Source organism: Triturus cristatus, chromosome 7, assembly GCF_964204655.1.
Source record: "Triturus cristatus chromosome 7, aTriCri1.1, whole genome shotgun sequence".
In the NCBI taxonomy this organism is placed as follows: domain Eukaryota; kingdom Metazoa; phylum Chordata; class Amphibia; order Caudata; family Salamandridae; genus Triturus; species Triturus cristatus.
Window position 1 is genome coordinate 812,368,352 of NC_140590.1, and position 23,366 is coordinate 812,391,717.

Below are 23,366 nucleotides of genomic sequence, written 5' to 3' on the forward strand. Positions count from 1 at the left end.
ACTCTAGTATGAAATGTTTACTGGAATTGCTCCAGGAATGGGGGAAAAAAACATTTTAGGATTACTTTTGTCGAGAGAGTATTTAAATGACTTATTTACCAATCCTTATTGTGTAATCGGTGTTTATCGCTTTTCTTATCCCTTCTCTTATCCCAGTCATCGGTTAGTATTACTCTGTGCTATTTTTAGACTTTCAACAGAATTAAGGGTTTTCTTCAAAATATCTTTATTGTATTGATATTATAACAAGATGCATTGTCGAAATAAGGATCTCCTATCATACTTCTGTTTAGATCATGTACCACAAAACCCTAGGGGTGGTGATAGGATACAGAGACTAAGGCGTTTAGAATCACGCTACATTATCGATTTACAAAACAAGAATCCACTGGGTCTGAATAGCAGTGAAGAGCTTGCTGTACATTTAGGATAAACTGGTTTACATTGCAAATTCATGATGATTTTCTAATTCTTGTACAAATTTTGCGTTCTGTATTTTATTTCTTTTCGCACACAAAAATGTACTATTGACTGATTAAGTTTATTGAGTCCTGTCGCAGTAGGTAGAGTACTGGCCAATTTGTGGGCATGATTTATGTATGACTCTCCTATGCGGGTGTGTTCCACCTAGTTTGATGTCATGGTATTTTGAGGCAGAAGATTAATGCCCATCTGTGGGCAAAATTGAATTCATGTGATTTTCCTATATAGGAGTGTTCATATGGCATTAAGGATTTACATATTTATGTATTATTATGGAATTATTACGATATTTATTGCATTATTTTCCTTCCTTTTTAGACATTCAAAGATGGCGTAATGATTAGTTGCCTCATGACGAATAGTCTGTTTTTTGTCTCTATACCGGAAATCTTGAATGCACTTTATAAATGTGAAATGGCCGCTGCGTTTCAAAGCAGAAATTGATGAAGGCTAAGTGCCGAAACGCGTCTTTGCTCGGAGTTCAAGTAATAAATCTCTTTGAACTCTCCCCCGTGAGTGCTGTCGTCTATTACGGGTACGATTACCCGATGGAACTGTGAGCTGTATATTCGAAGCGGGAACACCCCCGCTTGGCGTGCACCCGTTCGAGAGTGCAATTGGCTGGTGTTGTGGAGCATTTATATGTATATATATAAACACATCCTGCTTCAACGAAGAAGAGGCATGCACTCGAGGTTTGTAGGGATAAGGCTCATTTATTTTCTTTCTGGTCTCCCTCGACCCCGCATAAGATGAGATACATATATATATGTATATGTCTTGCACTGTTCGTAATAAGACCGCATAAACAATTTCAGCTGGAAACTCTCAATTGAGTACAGGATAGGCAACATTTGAGAAAAAAACAATCTATTCAGGATTGGGATTTGGTGAATCACGTGCCCTGATGAAAATAACGAGTAATGTTAACGCCATAACTTGGCACAAACACCCTAAAACAACCATAAAAGTGCACAGTATTCCTGTTAACTCAACTGAACATCGGGCTCCGCCATAAAATGTATAAGAATTTAATATAAAAATTCTAAAGGTGCAATACAGGATAATCAAAGTGAAAATGCATAAAGTCATTGCAATGAAGGCTGTCAGTAAGAGGGTAATGCAGAAGAATAAAAAAAAAAAAAAATTTTAACCCCCAAATGAACAGCAAAATCATGAAGAAATCGGACAGCATCCCTACATCGGAAAATCATCTGGCTCACCCCCAGAGTTGAGGTTTTTTTAATAAGCAATATTCTAATAGACTAGCATTGAATGTGCAGATTCATCATAGTGTGAGCAAAATGATGACAATTCCTGTAAATGAGAACATTAAAATGAAGAACATCATACAGCCTTACCACCTAAGCACTGTTTCACTCCATGAATAAAGATCCAGCCCCATCTATGCTTATGTCATCTGTAGATGTCTTCACACACTAGTTACAAAACAACATTGTACTATTGTGAAACATTGTACTATTGTGAATGAATGCAATACAGCGAGCAGGTAGAAAAAACCTTGAATGAAAGTTACATTACTGAACCCATGGTACAGAGTGTTCTTCGAGAACAGTGTCATTCGGAAATAAATAAACATGACTTGTTTGAATATGTGCAGCAGAAAAATAAACAGTGAATGTGACATGTTAAAACCTCCATTTTGAACCAGATGGTTTTGAGGCCCGTTAGCTTAAGCCAGGAAAATGCACTTGAACAGGTCCTATCAAATTTGTTCAAAGGCAATGGCATCATATAATTGCACACCTATAAATCCAAGTGTGGATTGTTAATAATGCACAAATAATATTAAATGCACTAAAACCTCTACAAGCCTAACATCAGATTGGATGGTGGATATGCCATTGGTACACCACTGTGTCAAGAACAGTCAAGTAAACGGAGAACCCTTTGTGTATTCAGACCAGTTGCCTCCACCATGTAGTAACAGAGACTATATTTCAACCTAACAGAAAAATAGCCGAAATTGATATTTGCTCTTACGACTGTAAACAGGGGCTGGAATGAATAAACACGCGGACATTCCTTTACATTCAGAGTATACTCCACTTATTTATAGTTACAAGATCCTTGTCACATCCATATCCCTCTTCACTTCGTTTTGTATTTCTCAAAAGGAGTAAACAAATCCTCCTCTTCCCAAGATTTAAAAACAATCCTTGTGATGTAATTACCCATTATAATTAGTCCTGCCTAATAGGTGTTAAGAAGCAGGGCAAGGAGCTGAGTTTGTTTCCCTATTCTGTATCGTGGAGCCTCCGTCGCGGGCGATGGGCAAATTTGAGAATGTCGTAGGTAAGACTTGAGCGCTTAATAAGACCTCTGCCCTGGACTTGTGTATGGCTATAGAGTCTCACTGCTAGTCGAGGAATGCTTTGGTTTACACTTTATATAGCCTGAGAAGTATTTACAAGCTTGCATTATTATGGCTTTTAATAGGTTATCTTCATGCCCAGGAAAGTATGTGGATTTATAATCGAATTAATTGTAGAAGAAAATGGAGACCGTTCCAGACATATCATTCTTGGTTGTGTGTGTGTCACCAACCCCAATCAGTCTGTTGACCTGATTAAAGGATCATAAGAAACTTTGATGTACAAGGTTTAACCCAAGTAATGAGTGTTGGGGATTTGGGGTTGTCCCAATAACCTATCTCTTGCTTCCTAGATTTTGCAGATTAACTATTATGAGGCTCCACCGCCCAGTGTGCCCACAAAACACCTTCAAAAGAGATGTTAAACTCAATAAAATTGTATCTAGTATATGTGATTGACGCCATTACTTAAAATGAGGAATATTCTCTCCCTGCCCTGCTTACATCTTTGTTACTGTATTTGACATTATAAGACCTGTACTCCAAACTCTGTGATAACTCTTTAGTTGAAGCCTCGGTGCCCAGTTTATCAAACAAGCATTCGTTATTCCACTTTTGAGGGAAACTGTTGATCGTAAGGTCTTGAGCAACGTTCGGCATATACCTCTCTTTCCCTTTTCTTCTACTATTCTGGAAACTGAATGGAATAATCAGTTATCTATAATTATAGAAGAGCACAGCATTATTGATCAACATCTAATGAAGTTCCATCCTAAACCAAGATGGTTCTTACTGCAGAATCCAATGATATCCAATGATATTCAGAGGCTACTAATTGAAGGAGGTAGTGCTGCGCTAATTGTGTTAGTTCTGAGTGCTGCAGTTTACTCTTTTTCTTTGTTTAGTCTTCTCCATTGCTTGTACTCACTTGGTATCTGCTACTCTATGCATGCTGGGCTTTCTTTTTTCTTATACAGCACCACACTTGGAGTGTTTTTCTTTCTTCTCTCAGTTCCTCACAACATTCGTTCTTCACTAAGTCCCCTATTTTTTGTTATTTAGTTTACCGCTTGATCTTGTTTGCAGATTTGGCTTTTCATCGATGTCCTATGCACATCATTATTTTTTTTGCTGACCAGATTTACACAATCCCTAATCATGTTCGCACTTGTCTTTCCGTTGTTTACCGTGGATAAAGACCAAAGCCCTAATCTGAATGGACAAGACAGAAATGCTGCTGTATGGCAGCACTCCCTTGATCTGCTCCACACGCTGGTTGCCTCCAAAATTGGGATTAGCATGTACTCCCTCATATTGTGTAAAAATGTAGGTCTCGTTTTTATTTCTCTTACACTTTTGTGAAGCAAATTAATTCGCTCTCCTCTTCCTGTTTCTACTGTTTACGAGTGCTGCGGAAAATTGTTCTGGTGCTTCCACTTGATATCTACAGATCTGTGGTTTAGGGGATCATTCTTTCTCGGATTGATCACTGCAAACTCTCTGTCTTGGTCTCCATGTATTTCTGATATTGCACATTCAGCTAATTCAGCATCTTGCAATCAGATTTTTGCTAAACCTTCCTCAGTGCTGCCCTTTATCTGCTTATCCAGGACCAAACACTGGCTTCCTGTGGACAAACGTCTCATTTTTAAACCTATGTGCATTTGCCGCTGGGCCTTTCTTAACCCTGGTCCTTCCTTAATCTCTTCCAAAATCAAATGGTATGTCCCAAGAGGAAGGCTGCATTCTGCTGAAGGGTCTCTGGCCACTGTTCCTTGTATCACCTTCACCAGCGTGGGAGACTGGGTTTCCACTTTCCTGGAATGCTTTACCCTCAGATTATTGTATGGAACCCGATTACCTTAATTTCCGAAAAGACCTGAAAACCAAGTTATTTTGCGGAGTTTTGGCCTCTACTTTGGCGCCTGAGCACCCTTTTCAGGTTTTCACCGCGCTTTCTAAATTTTCTTCATCATCATCAGTGCGCTCCTCTGTATTATCATGGAGTACAAGTTGTTGGTACCAGGTTTTGATAGGGACTTTTCATCCCCTTCTCAAAGGACTGTTGCTTTGTAGTCATATACAGTCATGACATTAAAAAAAAATCCCACCTTTCAAGAAGTCTGTGCTCAAGAAGTGTTACCTGCCAAAACCACAGCCAATGTAACCATATCAGAGATCTTTAGATGATTGCCCAAAATAGAGGTGTTTTTCCGATAGTCAGAAAAAACGTTTACATTCTCTTTATGTGCGACTGTTGTAAGAAAATGTAATGAATCTATAATTTTGTGCATTATTAACAAATGAGCTAAATACAATTTGTCACTAAATCCCACATAAACTGACAGATTTAATGTGATTACCTTTAACACTCGTTTTTTAATGATATGTAGAGGTGTATTTTCTAATATATATAGATTAGGCCACATTTCTGACAGATTTAATGTGATTACCTTTAACACTCGTTTTTTAATGATATGTAGAGGTGTATTTTCTAATATATATAGATTAGGCCACATTTCTGTGAAAGACACCCTTTTGACGAAGATGTGAGTCATCTGTCAATCACTCTGTGCCTGCCCTGCACCCATCCGATCCCAACAGCACACAGGCATGCTGAAATATGTTAGGATATTTCCATAGTTATTGTAATTCTCTTCATGGTTAACTTTCTGTAGCTCTGAAGTAATTGGGAACATGTTGCATATTTACCATAGCTTCAGTTTCTTCACTGGGACCTATTTGTTCAATTAGTGTGACGCTGTAAATGTATCTTGTTTGTGCAAACATGTCCGGAGGACATTACCATAGATGGTGGTGAATACCTATTCCTGTAGTAGGATAATGCTTTGGTGTTAAGGTAATGTGGTGTTCTTATTGTACTCTGATTTACAGAAGAAATTAAACATTTGCTCTCACGATATAGATTCTACAAAAGTTGTCATTTTCTATGCAAGTATTGTGTAAAAAAACCTCTCGATAATTGAGGGTGAGCCAGAGATTTGGAAAAGATTTACCTGTTCTACTAGGGATGTTTTCTAATTCTTTTTTGATTTTGCTGCCCATTGAGACGTGGAATATTTTGAGATTTTTAGAAACTCTGTATAACTGCTTTTGAGACCTTTCATTGTATTAATTCGGTATCGCTAGTTTTTGAATTGTGTGATAAAAACCCTTTAACTTTTCTTTGATCTAGAACTCAGTTATTAATTGGACTCATTTAATCCTAAATTAATAATGTACTGTATTACGCTTAATTTTGGTGTCTTTGGAGGTGCTGTAATGTGGAAACACATTGACTCATGGAATAGAAGTTTTAGCACGGTCTCTCATCCAGTAAAATGTGGGAAATCTGATTGAGGTAAACTTTGAGGTGTCTCAATTTTGGGTTATCGTTTTGCTCTCACACTGTTCTGCTCTTCGTTACATTTCTGTCTGTATTATTTCACAGTACTGTTTTAATTTAATGCAGTGGACTAATTCTCACCACACCAGGCCAAGGGGGTTGAAAAAATCAGTTTCTTTAAAATGCTACCCAGAATAAAAATCACTGGATGATGGATTTCGCTAGATGTTTTGTTCGTTTTTTTGCAGATTTTTTTGTTTCATTTCGGTTGCCCCCGTGTGTTCTGGTTGCAGTGCTGATGCTACCAAACACAGTTAAATGAACACATACATTAATGCTTTAGTACTGCTTGGTGCCTCGAATGGTTTTATTTACTTGCTAGGAAAGTAGCCAAAGAGGACCCTAGTGTATAATCAAACATACATTTTCAAAGCATGCTTCACACAGCAAACACAAGTCCAGATCAATCAATCAATTAGGGTTTTTAAAGAGCAATTACTCACCCGTGAGGGTCTCAAAGCACTAGCGGGAAGGGGGGCGGCTCCGTTGTGTGCTGGGGTGACCTGAAGAGCCAGGTGAGCGTTGGGCTTGTGTTCTTATGTGTTCTTATGCACACTAGCTGGCCAGTATACCGTTTGACCTGAAAAAATCCTTTATCATGTGCAGTGGACATGTAAGTAATCCATTGATCCCAGGGGGGCTATGCTGGGTGGTCTACAGAACTAGTCAACTTTTGGTGGATGCTGTACCAAGCAATTCACTATGTGTTACTCAAAATGGAGGCTCTGCTGCCAAGACCGACAGCAACACCTCCATGCTTTGAGCCTAGTCTGTGAAGACCCACCCCAGGTAAATCCATCTTGGGGTAATTCTTCTCCGCTGTTCTTTGTCTGCTGCAGTGAATTATCGCTGTGAGACAAGGCCATATGTTTGCACTGGAGTCAGGAGACCGTGCTATGATCACTGACTGTAATGCCCTTGGGTTAAAGGGAGACGGAGGCGTTTCTAAGCAAGAAAACAGATTTCACATTGAATTCTGTTGTTTCAGTGTTTGGTGAATCCACATTTCTCCGGGATGCTCTGCCCATCTACTACCTCCTTCTGACAGTCTGTGATCTTTCGTGCCCTGTTGAACCCTCGCCAAGAGCGGCATGCTGAAACTCACTCCCTTAGGGAAGAGGGGAGACCCATAGATCCAGAAAGTGTACTTTGATGGAGCACATGAACGCCTCCATAACTGTCCTCCATGATGTTTTCAAGCTGAGATCCTGTTTGCTTTGCCCACCTAAAATCTCAATTCAGTCACTTACAAAAGCCACAGGTTCCAACAGTTAGCCTTTGGGCACATGCTGTTTTCAGTGCGCTGATCCAAACTATGGAAAGTGCTTCCTCTGGCCTCTGAAAAGAAACCACTTGGATCTACTCCCATGAAACCCACCCGTGCCTGTGCCTGGCACAAGACCACGCGCCGGTATCATGCTCACACTGAAACAGAATAGCCAGTCTGTACTTTTGAGTTTTAGTGTAAAGTAAACCACCAACCTACTGTGAGGTGTGTCTTTTGTGCCCATGTGAAATGAGAATGGGAGCTGCCAGGGCTAACGGGGAACCCTCCCGCAGTCCCAGGGATCCTCGTTTGCTCTTACCCAACCTACACTGCAACCTTGCACAGTTAATGATCCCTCCAGCCTGGGCAGTCCTGTTCATGGCAGTCTGTCTGCCTCAGCTGGATGCTGTGACTGGCCTGACCCAAGCAAGGGGACGCAGTTGAAACTGGTGGCTGCCAAAGAAAGCGATGACAGGACACATAGGGAAAATAAATGAGATTTTTTTCACACTGTGACTTCATGCTCACTCCTGGGGATGTTTATAAACTATGCTGCAGAGTGAGGATTTCTACCAGGCTTTATCACAGAGGAGAGGAAGACCTGCACTGAGGGATTAGCACAGAAAAAGACAGATATAAATTCACCCCTTCTCCATCACTTGTAAACAGCATCCAGTCGTTCAGCATGTTGCTTCCAGGTTTGAAAGCGAGAGGGGTTGGATTCTCCCATCCTCACCTGCCTGTACTCAGAAACAAACTCTCTTGGTGAACGCTCTGCTGCCCGGTTATGGTATACAGCACATCTGAGGACCACTAAAGACAGGTAATTCAGTGTCCTAAAGTCTCTGCCGTTAACATCACTTTTTACTAGCTGCGGCTGCTGCTCCGCTGAGGTAGAGGAGCATCGCCCCACTGTTTTTCAGCAGCATAAAAAAGGAAAAATAAACTGATAACAACACAATCCTATTATCATTTTATTTTTCCCTGCTGAGACAGTTTTGTGGGGCGGTGCTGGGCTGCTCTGCTCACAGAGAGGGGGAGGAGTGATAGGCACTCTGTAAGTGGGCATGTTTGTGTGGCCCGTTGTCTTGGGCCGGCCAGACAGTCATGCGCACTTACCATGTTCTCCACCAGGCTGTATTTCACAGCCTGGGGTGAGAACATCCACAGGCTCCCAGTCCCTATCTGAGTTCCGAACCACGGTGCTCAGATTAATCACAACATTACTGACAGCTGCGTCATGAGTGGCTTAGTGGAGCCTGTGTGCTTCCTGCTTCCGTTTCTGCCGCACTCGTCGGAAAGAGACGCAGAGAGACGATGGAGGAGAGACACGGTGAAGAGGTAAGTGTATTTTATTTCCACCCCTGATCCGTGTTAGCCGTCACTGCTTACTGGGCCTTGCCAGAAAAAGAAAGAGTGCCGCAAGTGGCGTAGTGACTTTGAGGTTTTATCAACCAGAGGCTCATCCTGTAACTGAAAGATCATCCTGGAGCACTGTTCGTTCATCCCAGCGCAGAAAACTGTGCTCTGGTGATGGTCGATAGCAACAGAACGAACACCATCTTTGTTTTGCATCTCTATGTGTGACAAAGGTCATGAACCACCCTGGCATAAAGTATGATAAAGAAGTGTTGATGGATAGAGACGAAGGAAGCTGACTCTGCAGTACGGCTGCTGATGTGTCTCTCTCTTTACAGATGGGTCATCTTCCGTCCATGTGGGGCCTGAGAACAATAATTCGGGGTCCCAAGAAAGGCACCAGCAGGAATGTGAACGACGAATACAAAAGGAACAGGAAGAGGTAAGAATACAGGCCAAGAATTGTCCGTCACGGGTAGGATCCAGGTCCCCTCATCTCAAATCAGAGAAATACCTTCATTAATCCGCATCAGGGCTGTGACACAGAAATTTTTCAAGAAACACACAAACATCACTAAGTCTGATTCTGACAACTTACTATATAAGTAATTGGTATTGAAGGGAGACCAGTTGGTTGGTCATGGTACTCAAATAATTTTGTATAAAGGGTCCGCGGTGCTTACCGTGGAAGCATACTCGTTCTATGATTTGTGGGCCTTTTTGTATCATGTATTGTGGCTGCAGTTGTAGAGTTGCTACCTGACTTTCCACAGAGCTTTTCTGCCTCTGGTGAAGACGCCAGTTTCCTTGTTTTTTTAGGGTCATTATATCTGCTAAACTTCGAGTTTGGACTGGCCTACATATCGGATCATGGACTATGGAGTAATTCAGTCTGACTCACTGGACACGTACAAAAAATGCACAATCAAACATTGTTTTTAAATGTGTTCACTATACCTTGCTTCATGATGTACCTTTCACTGCAGCACTTACCATCACTTGAATCACTGTTGTAGCACATTCAATTAAAAATATTCTTCTGCCCCTAAATTGATGATATTTGACTAATTCCTCATTGTACTCTTGATACAAATATTTGTATTGCTCCCCTGAACTCAATTTAAAATATGAAATACAGCCATAGGGATCATTGTTATCTTTTGACATCGACATATCCAGGTTCTTCTGTACAATGTCTTTTTTATGGGGTGACGTAGTAGCTGCAGAGACATGACATTTGCGAACTTGGAGCTCTTTGGGGTGGCCGCGCCTGCTCTTTCGCGTTGTCATCGCACTTGCCTGTTTTGGTGGCGCATCTTTGATGCATAATGTTGTGAATGATGCCTCAATGTGCGAAGCCCTGGCCAGTGGTAAATCAGCTCATTTTCCCAGGGTCAGCCTAGCAACAGACTTTATTTCTATTTATATGAGGAATTGTAGTCTCCGTGGGAGCATCTGCAAGTGGACTGTATTTGTAGTATTATCACCTGCTCCAGGTTGACCGCTTTTACATGCTCACTGGCACTGCAAGCAGGCATGAAATGCATCGGGCAGTTTCCTGGAGCTGTGTGGGCTGTGTGTATTTGAAATATTTCCTAATCTGGGTTCACCTGCTGTGCCAAGTATGTGTTCAATGCTTCGACCATGCCCTGAAATGTGCCATCATTTACGGTTTTTAGCAGCTTCAATTGGATTTTAAGCACATTTTCCCGCCTACAGGAGGAGGTGTTTTATGGCCTCATCAGTTTTTTGGTTGCTGCCAGCAACCCCTGCTAGGCATAAGCTCCACGGCGCTGTGATAGTGAATGGGCTTTGTGACCATCTAGGCGCTTTGCATCACCTTTCCTTTGATTTCGGTTTGTTTGGTTGCTGTGGGAGGCTCCTTCTTCGCCCTACTGCCGAAAGTTATTTTATTATCTGAGGTTACATGCCAACATGATTTCCCCAAAAAGGGGCAGGTTTCAAAAATAATCCCACATTATTCTACAGCCAGCAATGGTATTCCAGGTGTGGGCACCATCATGCCTTCACATGCATGCTCCCCGTATGTCACAAAAAACAAAACTATCTATACCAGGGTCAGCAGTGCATGCTTGGTGCAGCTTCACATTCTATGTTGAATCCACCTGCGCTTAGATCTGTGATGCCCCACGTTGGCAACCTGTTTTGTGGTCAAAACATGGCTCCTAAAATTCCACCGGAATGGTTGGTTCCCCCAAACAACCATTACTCCCCCCAGGTGTCACCACCTAATGCTGTGCAAAATGCTGCATTGCAAAAGCCACCAAGTATTCCACTAAAAGTTTGTTACCGTAAGCAGACAAATATACTTCATCCTTGTGAAAAAATGCCTCCCCCATCCCCCCCCCAAAGGCAACCATGGTAAATTGTCTTTAGCCATGCTGTGGCGAGCAATTGTTTTAACCTGCTGTTCAAACACCTGACTGATTCGTTCAACCCTTTCACAGACCTCCCAAATCTCCAGACTCTCCTCTGGATGATATGCAACCATACTATGGCTGGGCTGAGGAATCATTTACCCAGCAAACACAAGGAGATGATGAACGGAGCGCTGAACCTTTTCAGACACTCACCCCCAGTCACAGATCTGGTTTGAATCCATCATAGTTCTTTAGCTCACTTCGCCACCCCAGTTCAGACACAGCTATATGCAAATCAGTCTTGACCCTGTTCCTCATGGGAACAGTCCAGCCTGAACTGCCAAGCCATGTCTTCCCTGGACTGGAAACAAGCATCCTGGGACCGGTTTCGGGCTAACAGCCCTCATTAGCTAGGTTAGCTTGAATCCAGTGGCAAAGTGAGCAAGGGACCTACATCTGGGCATACTCTGCCAACTTAGGGAGAACAAAGCAAACACAAGGAGATGATGGACGGAGCGCTGAAACTTTTCAGACATTCACCCCCAGTCACAGATCTGGGTTGAATCCATCTTCGTTCTTTAGCTCACTTCGCCACCCCAGTTCAGACACAGCTGTATGCATGTATGCAAATCAGTCTTGACCCTGTGCCTCATGGGAACAGTCAAGTCCGAACTGCCAAGTCAGGTCTTCCCTGGACCGGAAACAAGCATCCTGGGACCAGTTTCAGGCTAACAGCCCTCATCATCCAGGTTAGCTTGAATCCAGTGGCAAAGTAAGCAGGGGACCCAGGTCTGGGCTAAAGAACGATGATGGATTCAACTCAGATCTGTGACTGGGGGTGAGTGTTTGAAAAGTTTCAGCGCTCCATCCATCATCTCCTTGTGTTTGCTTTGTTCGCCCTAAGTTGGCAGGGTATGCCCAGACGTGGGTCCCTTGCTCAATTTGCCACTGGATTCAAACTAGCCTGGGTGAGTAACATGAGTAAACTGGTACTTTGTCAGAGGTACACCTGTATCATGGACCAATAATGAAGCTGATGCTACCCAAGAACATATCTACAAGAATGCATATACTGTCGTGATAGGACACCACCTAAAACTACCATTTCTCCTCAGGATCACTTGATCCCCTTTTCCTAGTTGGTCTGTTTTAGAGGGTGGTATGGTGATTACCAAATTCCCCCCTAGCCAGGAGAGATGACTGAGTAAAATTCCACCATGGATGTCCTACTTAGATCTGGCCACAATTTCAGAGACCCTAAAAGCCCTGTAGAATATGATAGACAAGGTTACCTCATACCCAGTCCAGTGTACCTTGTCTAAGACCCTTATGATTTTCTCCAGTTTATCCACATCTATGGGACACCTTTGATCCGGGGTGTACCCCTTCAACCTTTCCCATCCCTTAAAGGCCTGCTTAATCAAACATGAATGTGAATGATCCCAGCCTCCCCCTAATTTGGCAAAGAGGACTTCCACTAAGTGCTGCCTAGGTGAGGCCACAAAACTACCCTGTACCCTCATGTGTTATAGGAAACCCAGCCAGTTATCTAAACAAAAAAGCTGGGCTTAAGGATTGCTTGCGCTGTATGCAATGTAGCTACATTAAGCCCTTTTATAGGCTCCCAGGGTCTTAGGTGCAAGGCTGGCTGCGATTAGATTAGGGATAGTTGTGTTCCAATGTTCCAAAGATGTGCCTGAAAGTGTTTGGGTTCCGCCTCTGCTTGTGGATGGAAGCACCGAAAATCCTGCAGCTTGAGACGAGATAATGCATCAGCAGCATTATTCAAAACACCGGCACATGTTTTTCTTTAAACAAAATGTTATTCTTTAGACAAATCGCGACCAACTCTTTCAGCAACATGATCACCTTCTTGCATTTTGCATGCTGGAAGTTAATAATTTCTACTACGGCCATGTTATCAGACCAAAATGTCACTGATCGATTGCTAAATTGGTCAGTCCAGATCTGCAAGGCCACCAAGATTGGAAACAGTTCTGAAAAGGTGATGTGGTTTACCAACTCTGACTCAAACCAAGCCTGTTCACACCACTTATTGCCCAATATAGTCCCGAAACCAGTGCTGCCTGCTGCATCCATGAACAATCCAAAATTATGACTTGACCGCTAAGGAGTTGGTCACACCATGGAACCATTAAAACTTTTGAGGAATGACAACCAAATCCTATTTCAGGTCTGCTGACAGGCGTATTTTATGATGTTTTTCCTGAAAACCGTACATAGCCTGAGCTATGGAGTGTGGGAAGGGGTGGCCTATTGGTATTATACGTAGAACAAAATTGAGCTGTCCCACCAGTACTTGTAACTGGTGTAAGGTGACATTCTGTACCACCAAACAAGACTCCAGTGAAGCTCTGAAAGCATACACTTTTTCTGCTGGCAGTCTACATTCCCCTTGAATGGAATTTAATTCTATCCCTTGGAAAACCAAGGTTGAAGCCGGGCCAGCAGTTTTTTCAAGGGCCAGGGGTATACCCCGAACTCAGACATTGAATCTTTGAAAGTTGCTAGGGACTTGGTACAATGGTCGGAATCACCCATCCCCAAGAATAGGAAGTCATCCAAATACTGAATGACAAAAGCAGATCCAGATGCCTGAGTAAAGACCCATTCCAGGAATGTGCTGAATTGTTAAAAATAAGCGCAAGAGACTGAGCAGCCCATGGGCATACACCTGTTGTAGTAGAACTTCCCTTGGAACTGAAAACCCAACAAATGATAGTCATCACGGTGGATTGGCAACAAACAAAATGCTGACTCTATATCTGTTTTTGCTAACAGGGCTCCTGGACCTAGCTGTCTTAACAGTTCAAGAGCACCATCTAGGGACGCATATTTGACAGAGGATAGTGCAGGGTTGATGGCGTCTTTAACAGAAGCTCCTCTGGGACTGAAAGATTGTGAATTAGCCTAAATTCCCCAGGATCTTTTTTTGGGAGCCAACCCCAAGGGAGAACAGATGAAATCTGGAAAACGTGGCTTATCAAATGGCCCAGCCACCCCTCCTAATTTGAGCTCTTTGTCGATCTTTCTTTTTGCCACTTCCAACCCCTGGACCAAAGATTGTTGATTCCTGCAACATTGTGGGCCCTGTAAAACCAAAGCACAACCAGAGTACAACTGATGAGCATCATGCTGCCATGGGTACAAATTTAACCAGGGGTCATAAACAGTAGCGAGACCGGGGAGGGATTATCAAACACTGGAGACAGGACTCCTTCATTTCTGTCCACTTTTTTCTTGAACTTCTTAGAGCATTTAAACTGTGGGTGCCCTGCCATCCCACTAAAGGAAACATTGTGCGTACATTTGCAAGACCCCTGTGGTCTGGAACATGCTTTCTTATTATATGCCAACATGCCCTTTCCGCTCTCCCCCTCCCGTCGCCTGGCGAAAGGGCATCTGGCCACTGCCCTCTGGCTTCTTCAACATCATACAGCGGAACCATGCATTTACATACGTTTGATACCAAAACATCCCCGGGTTTGAAGCTTTCTTCAACCTGAATGCTTTATCGTATTCCTCCCAGCAGGACCCCCCAAATTGTGGGTGCATATGAGGATAAGCACCCACTATTTTGTTCATTTAGTAGGAAGTCTGTGGGCCCAACTCGGGGTATTTCTCAAGAAGAACCGACTGATAAATAGTAAAACCCTTAATCCAGTTCATTATTGTCTCCTCAGCTCTGGAGTCTTCCATTTATGTGAGCAGCCTTTAGATTCCTTGGTGTCCTCACCTGGTGGTTTAACCACTGTGAGATCAAACACTTCAACATATGCCCCTTTCCTTATTTTTGCCTTCACGTCTTCAGATAAGTGCGAGCCTAACTGATTCCTAGGAGACAGGACCTGATCAAGGCCACTACTGGTGTTACTTGCCTCCTCACCTTTGTCCCTGTTGCAGACCCACAATTGCCGTGGATGCCCCGGCCAATGGTGTGGTGGGAAGGAGCAGCCCAGACGTCCCTGGCTGTGTACTCACTGGTCCTAGCTGCTGGGTAGAAGCACTGAGGACATTCCGGGAGACTGCCCCGCCCCCAGGTTGAACTTGTGGATTTCCTCCCACTAGGCTGTTTTCGGCTGCCAATGCACCCCCTCCCCAACCGTTATTGCTGGGCCTTGATTGCCCGGTTGTGAAAGCCATGGTGGCACCCCGGATAAACTATTCACAAGGTAATTTTTATCTTAACTTGCCCCGGTCAGCCCCCTATCTGTCACCCTCTCTTCTAGCACTATGACCTCAGGTGAAGACTGACTGGGCGTGGGCGATATCCATGCGTGTGTCTGGTCTGCCCCTGTTGCCGCCCCTCCCTTCATCATTCCCTTCCTTGCTCTCTTTTTAACTGGTGGGAATGCTGCTTTTGGGGGGACCCCCGTCCCGCTTGGGAGCTCCGCACCCACCAGTACGGTAACAGTTAGTACTCCTGTACTAGGCCCTGGTTCTGGACCCGCCTCTTTCCGAGCCAGGGAGGGCCGTGCAGGTTTGCTTTCCTTTTCACCTGTTTCGGGGCTTTTTTAAAACCCTGGCGATGAGATTCGGCCTTCAGAGGTATCTTAACATCCCAATTAAAATGAAGCCCGTTTTAAACAGGGCCTCCACAGAGACGAAAGCAAAAAAAAAAAAAAGTTAAAACCCAAATCTGAGGCAAACCTCACAATTAAGCATAACTCAGCCCCCCGCGCCATAACAAAGCCTGCAGGATTATCTGAGCTGCAACAGAGAGCAACGAAACTAGAATTTGAAGTGATGTTTAACAATTATGTCCTTAAATCACCCCCAGCGCCGTACAAAAAACCTGGAAGTTTATCTGAGTTTCAGCAAAGAATAACAAAGCAATTTCTCACTAATGTGAGTGTTTAGTGCCACCTACTGCCCAAATACGGAACCACCTACTACAACATAAAATATATCGAAAGTTATCAGAGCCCCCAGTGCAAAACAGATGATTAATATAAATAAATAAAAAGACACCTGTAGCAGAAGTCGAGGACCACTCTCACCCGCCCAAGAGCCCAATTGTTGGACTATGCCTGCTCCCCCGGGCCCGCCGCTCCTTACCTCATTCCCTTGCAACGGCGACCTCAAGAACCCGAGGGATCAGACATGGGTCCGGCTGAGCGAGGATTCCCCTGCAAATAACGGGGACTTCCGTCTCCGCAGTCCCCAGGCAGAGGCAACCGTTCGGTCGAATGCAGATGGACAGGGACAAATGCCCAATGAAGAAAAGAGCAGTCCCAGGAGGAAGCAGGCGATGAGCAGAGCAACAAGGTTGTCCAGACGAAAGAAACTCCTCCGTAGTTCGGGGCATCGTGCGACGGCAGTGCTCCAGGGGCAGGCAGGCAGGTGATGATAGATGTTGGTACATTTAACAATTTAAGCGTGTTGTAAACAGGGGCAATTTTAGGATTTTGTGGGTGTGGGGGGGGGGGCAAACTGAAAGTGAAAGTGTGAGGCCCCTCTAATTTACATACAACATGACACATTCAGGGCTGTTTGCAACTCAATAGATGACCCTAAAGCTGCTTTATGCAGACCCCTCCTGGACTGCAGTCCCTCCCTCACAGTCCCCTACAAGCAACTCTTTTTCTCCTCACAAATGGCTGAGGGAGTGAGGGTTGCTTATCTTGTGAGAGGGTAACCTACTGGGTCACTAAACTGTGGGACAATAGCCGCCCTGTAGTCAGGGTTGAACTGGGACATAGAATAGGCCTAGGCACAAAAATAAAAGAGGCCCCCGTTTGCAAACCAGATTTCTCAAAATGTGGCCCACATTTGCCAATCAGGCCAGTTTTTAACTTGTAAAGACACACTGTATAGTTATTTTGTATGGCATGGGAAGTTGCATTCATCAGTGTTTGTTGCAGGCACTGCTTGTTGTACTATCAGGAAAATTAACAGTATATAAACCGGTCCACCTGGCCATAAAACAGGCCCACAAACTGCTAAATAACTGCCCCACACACGGGACTGTCAGACCAGCCCATCAGGCACTGTCTGATAGCCCTATAGGGCAGTTCAACACAGCCCATGGGGCCTCTCTACGGACCGCATGGCAGGACAAACCTACAGAATCTGTCTCCTTGCAACTGGGCCCATAAAACGGTCTCCCCTACCCCAGGTCTCACCGCTCTACACCATGTCTGCGAGGCTCAGAAGAGGGGGGCCTCCCAAGAGCACACTTTCAATGACACCTCTCTCGTAATTGGATGGGCATGGGTCACTAGAAGACTGGTGTGCCGTGGCCAGGCTGTGTCGCACTGGTGCAGGGCTCCATGTTGGTGTTTGGCCCTGGGCAACTGCCCATACTGTCTATGACTAGCGCCGGCCCGTTGGTCAAATAAATGGCTGCCCCACATGAGCCGAGCACTTGCCATACAAACGTACTCAAACATAGAATATGTGATGTTACAACACGATCAAAATGATCGCAGAACATTACATTGCAGTTTTTACAATGCAAGTCATTACAACAACTTGCGCTGGAGGGCGCAGGACTTAGGAATAGTGTGATTTACTATTCCAACATCAGTCTACGTACAGTAGGGAAGGTGTTGGAATAGTAAATCATACTATTCCTTAGGTTAGAGCGCCATCCAGCGCAAGTCGTTGTAACGACTTGCGTTGTTATACCTGCGATGTAAAGGCATTGTGATGCAATGCCCGCGTGGTACTGGATGTTTCCCTCAAACATACTGCATCTCCCGGTGTCCTCCTTCATATGCCATGACACACGTCTGCACACTAGTGATGGTGAGATGCACACCCCATTATGCAGGGGCGATCAGGAGAGCCATGTGGGCTTAGGCAATAGAACCACTAAAGAAGGGACTCACACTCACTGCTGCCAATACAGGCAGAAGACCCTGTGCAGTCATGAGCCCCTTAATTTATATCCTCTGGCTGTGCCCGGCCAGAGAGCGCAGTGTAGTACATCCAGGTTAATTGGTCAAGCTCAATAGCGTCCGGGTGGCTCACTACTTCCCTTTCGCACCTTGCTCTGAATCCACCAACTAGATGCTACACACAAAGTCCTTGACTCTCTGATTTGGCTATGGGTGGGGTGTAGATCATATTGCTGACTTCGGAATCTGTCTGGCCCATCTACCGGATTCATTTCCCCTTGGGACTTGGTTGTGTGCACATCACACCTGATCTGATCATGAGATTGTTCATCAAGCGGTTGTTGGTATGGGGACTTTCTTTTGCTGTGAGGTCTCCAGTCTCCTGGAGCTCTTCCTTCTCATTTCTCTCCTCACCAGGAGTATCCACCTTTTTGAACCAGGCAATGTTTCGGGTTACTGTCTCTTCTTTGCATGCAGTCACTATTGTGCCTTCCACTGATGCCACCTTCCACACACCTGATTCAATTGGTGCCCTGAATTTCCATCCCAGCCAGCGATCCTTCAGGAGCACCTGAACACCTCATCCTAGCCAGCGGTGGGCTGCTTTCCTTTTGATACTTGCCCTTGCAATGTTCCGTACCCGGCTGTTCTAGGTACCATCAGGATCATACTCAGGTAGTGTTCTCTCGAGGTGTACTGGAATTCGAACGCGCCGGTAGACCCTTAGCATGAGAGTACCTGGGGGCCATTGGGTGGGGCAGTGGGGAGTGCCTCTGTAGTCCAGCAAGAAATGATGTACGCTGAGCTCCAGGCTCAGCCCTTCATGTACAGCCATCTGCAAAGCCTTGCTTAATGTCTGCATAAACGCTTCACCACCCCATTCGCATGTGGCCACAGCGGTGTGATTCTACGACGCCATATGCCCAAGTGACGAAGCAGATCCTGGGACTCAGCTCCCTGAAAAGGCAGGCAAGTGTCCATTTTGATCTCCTCTGGAAGGCCGACTAGGGCTAATACTTTCTTCAGTACTGAGGCAACCTTCACAAAAGCAGCCGAGTCATTGAGCTCCACAATGGGGTACTGCGATTGACTATCCATGAGGACCATGGTAGTCTTTCCATTTGTGAAACTGCCAAAATTGAGGCTGACCCTGGTCCAAGTAGTAGTGCAAGATTCCTCTGGTATTATCAGTGCTGGTGCATACGGGCAGCAGGTGACTTTAGATGCTGCACACTGCCTTACGAGGTGATCCACCAAGGCCTCCAACCCAGGGAACCACACCTTTCCTTGTAGTTGAGCTGTGGTTTTTGCCATCCCTTGGTGTCCTCCATGAGCAAGTACAGCCACCTGCTGTGTCAGACTCTTGGGGATGACCAATTTGTGCCCCCTCAGAACGAGACCTTCTAGAGTGGCACTGAGTTCATGAGAGACTTGCTAGAATGGCGTGAGACGTTCTTTATCCAGGCCACTCCAATTCGCATCCTGCAGAAAAGAGTGCCATGACCCTCGTTGCAGTGTTACCAAGACCTTCATTAGCACCGTGCCACCAGCAGTTGCTTTGCTGATCTCAGTGAGACTCAAAGCCCTCGGACAGGCTCCCCTGCTTACCAGCCTTACATATTCCTCCGTTTGGCCGGCATCCTCCTTAAACGGAATGGTCACCCCCACAGATATAAGTGAAAATGTCCATGATGGTTATGACTTCCCTCTCAATCTGGGCATATCTTGCTTCCATTGATGATAATGCTTAGCTTGCGAATGCCAGAGATGCCCACCTTCCACACTCAATGTCTTGTGTGAGCACCCTCCAAGACCCACCAAGCTTGCATCGACAATCCACTCCATTCTTTTCTTGTAGTCAAAATAGGTCATTGTAGTCTTGTTGAGGAGTGCCATCTTCACTATTTGGAGTGCCTCCTCTTCACTAGGTCCCCACACCCACTGGGCATCAGCCTTCGATAGCTTCTTAAGGGGTTCCGCAATGGTTGCCAGCTTGGTGATGAACCGGCCACAATAGGTGGCCTTCTCTACAAAACTGCACACCTCTGTTTCATTGCAAGGTGCTGGGGCCTTTCAGATCGCTGGCAATTTCCTTGGGTCATCTTGAACCCCTCTTGCATGAGAACATAGCTGAAAAGTTCAATGTTCATTTGGAAAAAGGAACAGTTCTCCAGATGGAGGGTGATTCAGTGATCACACAGGCGCTTCAGGGTGGCTCTCAGGCGCTGGTGATGTTCCTGTCGCAGAATATCTGAAAGTTACACGTTAGTGACAGATTGCTTACCTTAGAATTACCCACCGGTGTCAGACTGGATCCGGAAAGTTTTCGTCAGCAGTACCCCTGCACGTCGGAAGGTGGCGTCGTGCGGCTCCGCGTCCCTCGTAGGCGTCGTGATCGCCGGGATGACATCGCGGCAGCTACTTAGATGCAGCCCTCGCACGCTGACATCAGTTCTTTCTTTTTCCGCGCCAGCAAGCGCAGATCCGGAGAGAGCGGTACCCCCAGTCAATTTTTGACTGAATTTTTGGGGACTGTTGTCTCTGTTCTTTGGAGTCTTTGTCTCCTGGTGTATAGGGATGCCCAGTTTCAAGTCTTGCGAGGTTTGTCCCCGCATGATGTCGGTGACGGACCTGCACCGCGAGTGTCTCTACTGCCTGGGGCGTGACCACAACCCGGTGTCATGCCCTAACTGCCGGGCCATGGCTCCGAAGACTTTGCGGGAGTGGTCACTAAAGTTGCTAGAGGTCCGGGTGCCGGCTCCATGCCGTTTAAGATCCCAGTCCCGTGGGTGGTCGAGGGACCGGTCGCGGAGCTGCCACCATCGTTCAACGAAGTCTTTGCACTCGGAGTCAGGTAAGACGAAGCACAAGAAGTCCAAGAAGCGACGTCGCTTTTCGCCTAGACTGTCGCACGACATGGCTGCGGGTGCCGATGGTGCCACCCCTGTGGCTCCGGCGGAGCCTATGCATTTGCCGACGGCCTACCCGGGTCCGTCGGCGACTCCAGCCCAGCTGCAGGAATTCCGGTCTGCCATGGCCAGCCTATTTGGCCCGTCGGGTCCTGCCGGTGCGCCTTTGGGCCCAGCGGGCCCGACTGGGGGTCCTTGCCTTCCTTCGTCAACAGCTCTGGCCCGACGTGGTCGACGGCTCCGGCCTCAGCGCCGCGAGACCCCCGTGGATCCATGCATGGATCCCAGGCGATGTCGGATGACCTTGTGGGACCTCCACCAACATCGACGTCTACGGCACCGCTGCCTGCATCGGCCGGCTCCCTGGCCGACGTCGTCCCTGGCTTCCACCCCGACATGGAGACAGTGCCGGACCGGTGTTGATCGACGCCGATTCTGACGCCGATGGGGAATTTCTATTCCTTGCTCCATCCTCCTTCTTTCCCACCTGCCCAGCAGGTTACAGAGGACGGGGAGGACTGGGAGAGGTCTCAAGACCCTCTCGCAGCCCAATGCGAGTTAGACCCGGACTGGGCAGAGGAATTGGAGGACGCAGGTGATCTGGAATTCTCTCCATAACCTGGGACACTGTCTCCTTCTACCGTGGCTACGGAGGAGGGTGGTACTTATTCAGTGGTGTTGCGTAGGGCGGCTGAGGCTCTCCAACTCAAGCTCGCTACAGTGGCCGTCAGGAATAACCTCCTGGCAGAAGTGCTTTGGCCGGCGGCTTTCTCTGCGGAACCGCTGCTGCCCTTTAATGATGCACTTTCACGTTCTTTTGGGCACCTGGTCCAGGCCCAACACAGGGGCTCCTGTGGATAGAAACCTGGCCAGACGCCATCGCTCCGCCCCGGGCGACCCCATTTTCCTCTCCCAGCACCCTATCCCTGAGAGCTTGGTTGTCCAAGCCTTTGCGTCCCCGAGCGCATTCCCTTCCGCACCACTGGACAGGGAATCCAAGAAACTGGAACAGTTCGGGAAGAAGATTTTTTCTTCTGCCAGTTCAGGGCTGTGGTCTGTGAACATCGCATGCCTCTTGGGCCGTTATTCCCACTCTGTGTGGGATATGATGGCGCAAGTCCTGCCACAATGTCCGGAGGATGCCCGGACACTGCTCTCTCAAGCTATTGCTGAGGACAGAGATGCAGCCAAGTTCACAATTTGTTGTGGCCTTGACACCGCCGACTCGCTGTGCAGAGCGATTTCCACAACAGTGGCGCTACGCCGTCACGCCTGGCTGAGGACGACTGGCTTTTCAGGGGATGTCCAGAACACTCTGATGGACATGCTTTTTGATGGCACTCGCCTTTTTGGCGACAAGGCGGATAGTGCGTTGGAGCGCTTTTAGGACTTGCGAGCTACAGCTAAGTCCTTGGGCCTTTCGGCCACGCGCACTCCATCGGCTTCTGCTTTTCGCTCCTTTCGTGGCCAAGGAAGGGGCGCCCAAACACGTTCATTTCAGAGCCACAGGCCTGTGCAGCACAGTCTCAGTGCAGCTGCGGACGTGGGACCCGCCGAGGTGGGTCACGGGGCCAGCGGGCGGGTCAGTCCACCACCTCCTCTGCCAACACTGCCTCCAAACCTTCCTAGTCCGGTGTTTCAGGCCCATCAAACACCAGTGGGCAGCAGGATTCGCCATCACCTTCCCCACTGGCGCACCATCACTTCGGACAGGTGGGTTTTACAGACCGTCCGAAGGGGCTACTCCCATCCCTTCGAAACTACCCCTCCAGCCATGCCACCTCAGTACCACCGCATGTCGGGAGATCACTTGGCACTTCTCCAGCAGGAAGTTGCGGTCCTCTTGGCCAAGGGGGCCATCGAGCGTGTTCAGACACCAGAAGTGGGTCATGGTTGTTATTCCCACTACTTCCTGGTTCCAAAGAAGGACAAGGGCCTGCGTCCTATCTTAGACCTTTGGAACGTCAATCGCTTCTTCCGGAAGGAGAAGTTCAAGATGCTCACCCTTGCTCAGGTCTTGTCTGCCCTAGACCCGCAAGACTGGATGGTAGCATCAGACTCGCAGGATGCTTACTTTCATATCCCCGTCCTGTCGGCCCACCGGCATTACTTGCAGTTCACGGTAGGCCACGAGCATTTTCAGGTCACCGTGCTCCCTTTTGGCCTTACCAGCACCCCTCAGGTGTTCACGAAAGTGATGGCGGTGGTCGCAGCTCGTCTGCGCTGATGAGAGGTTTAAGTCTTCTCCTATCTTGACGACTGGTTGTTGAAGGCAGGCTCGCCCCAGGCAGTCGTATCTCACCTCCAGACTACGGCCGACCTCCTGCATTTGCTGGGGTTCTCCATCAACGCGACGAAGTCAC

At 46.5% G+C, this 23,366-nt stretch overlaps 2 protein-coding genes across 2 annotated transcripts in view; one reads left to right on the forward strand and one right to left on the reverse strand.

Annotated features, from left to right (window-relative positions):
- Nucleotides 1-23,366, forward strand: part of CCDC69 (coiled-coil domain containing 69) — a 127,979-nt gene that overhangs the window by 94,105 nt on the left and 10,508 nt on the right. Inside the window, exon 3 of the mRNA XM_085617681.1 lies at nt 9,189-9,292. Within this exon, the coding sequence (XP_085473807.1) occupies nt 9,189-9,292 (104 nt within the window). The remainder of the gene's footprint in view (nt 1-9,188; nt 9,293-23,366) is intronic.
- Nucleotides 1-23,366, reverse strand: part of LOC146810625 (platelet-derived growth factor receptor-like protein) — a 119,221-nt gene that overhangs the window by 22,308 nt on the left and 73,547 nt on the right. The gene's annotated exons all lie outside the window — the stretch shown is intronic.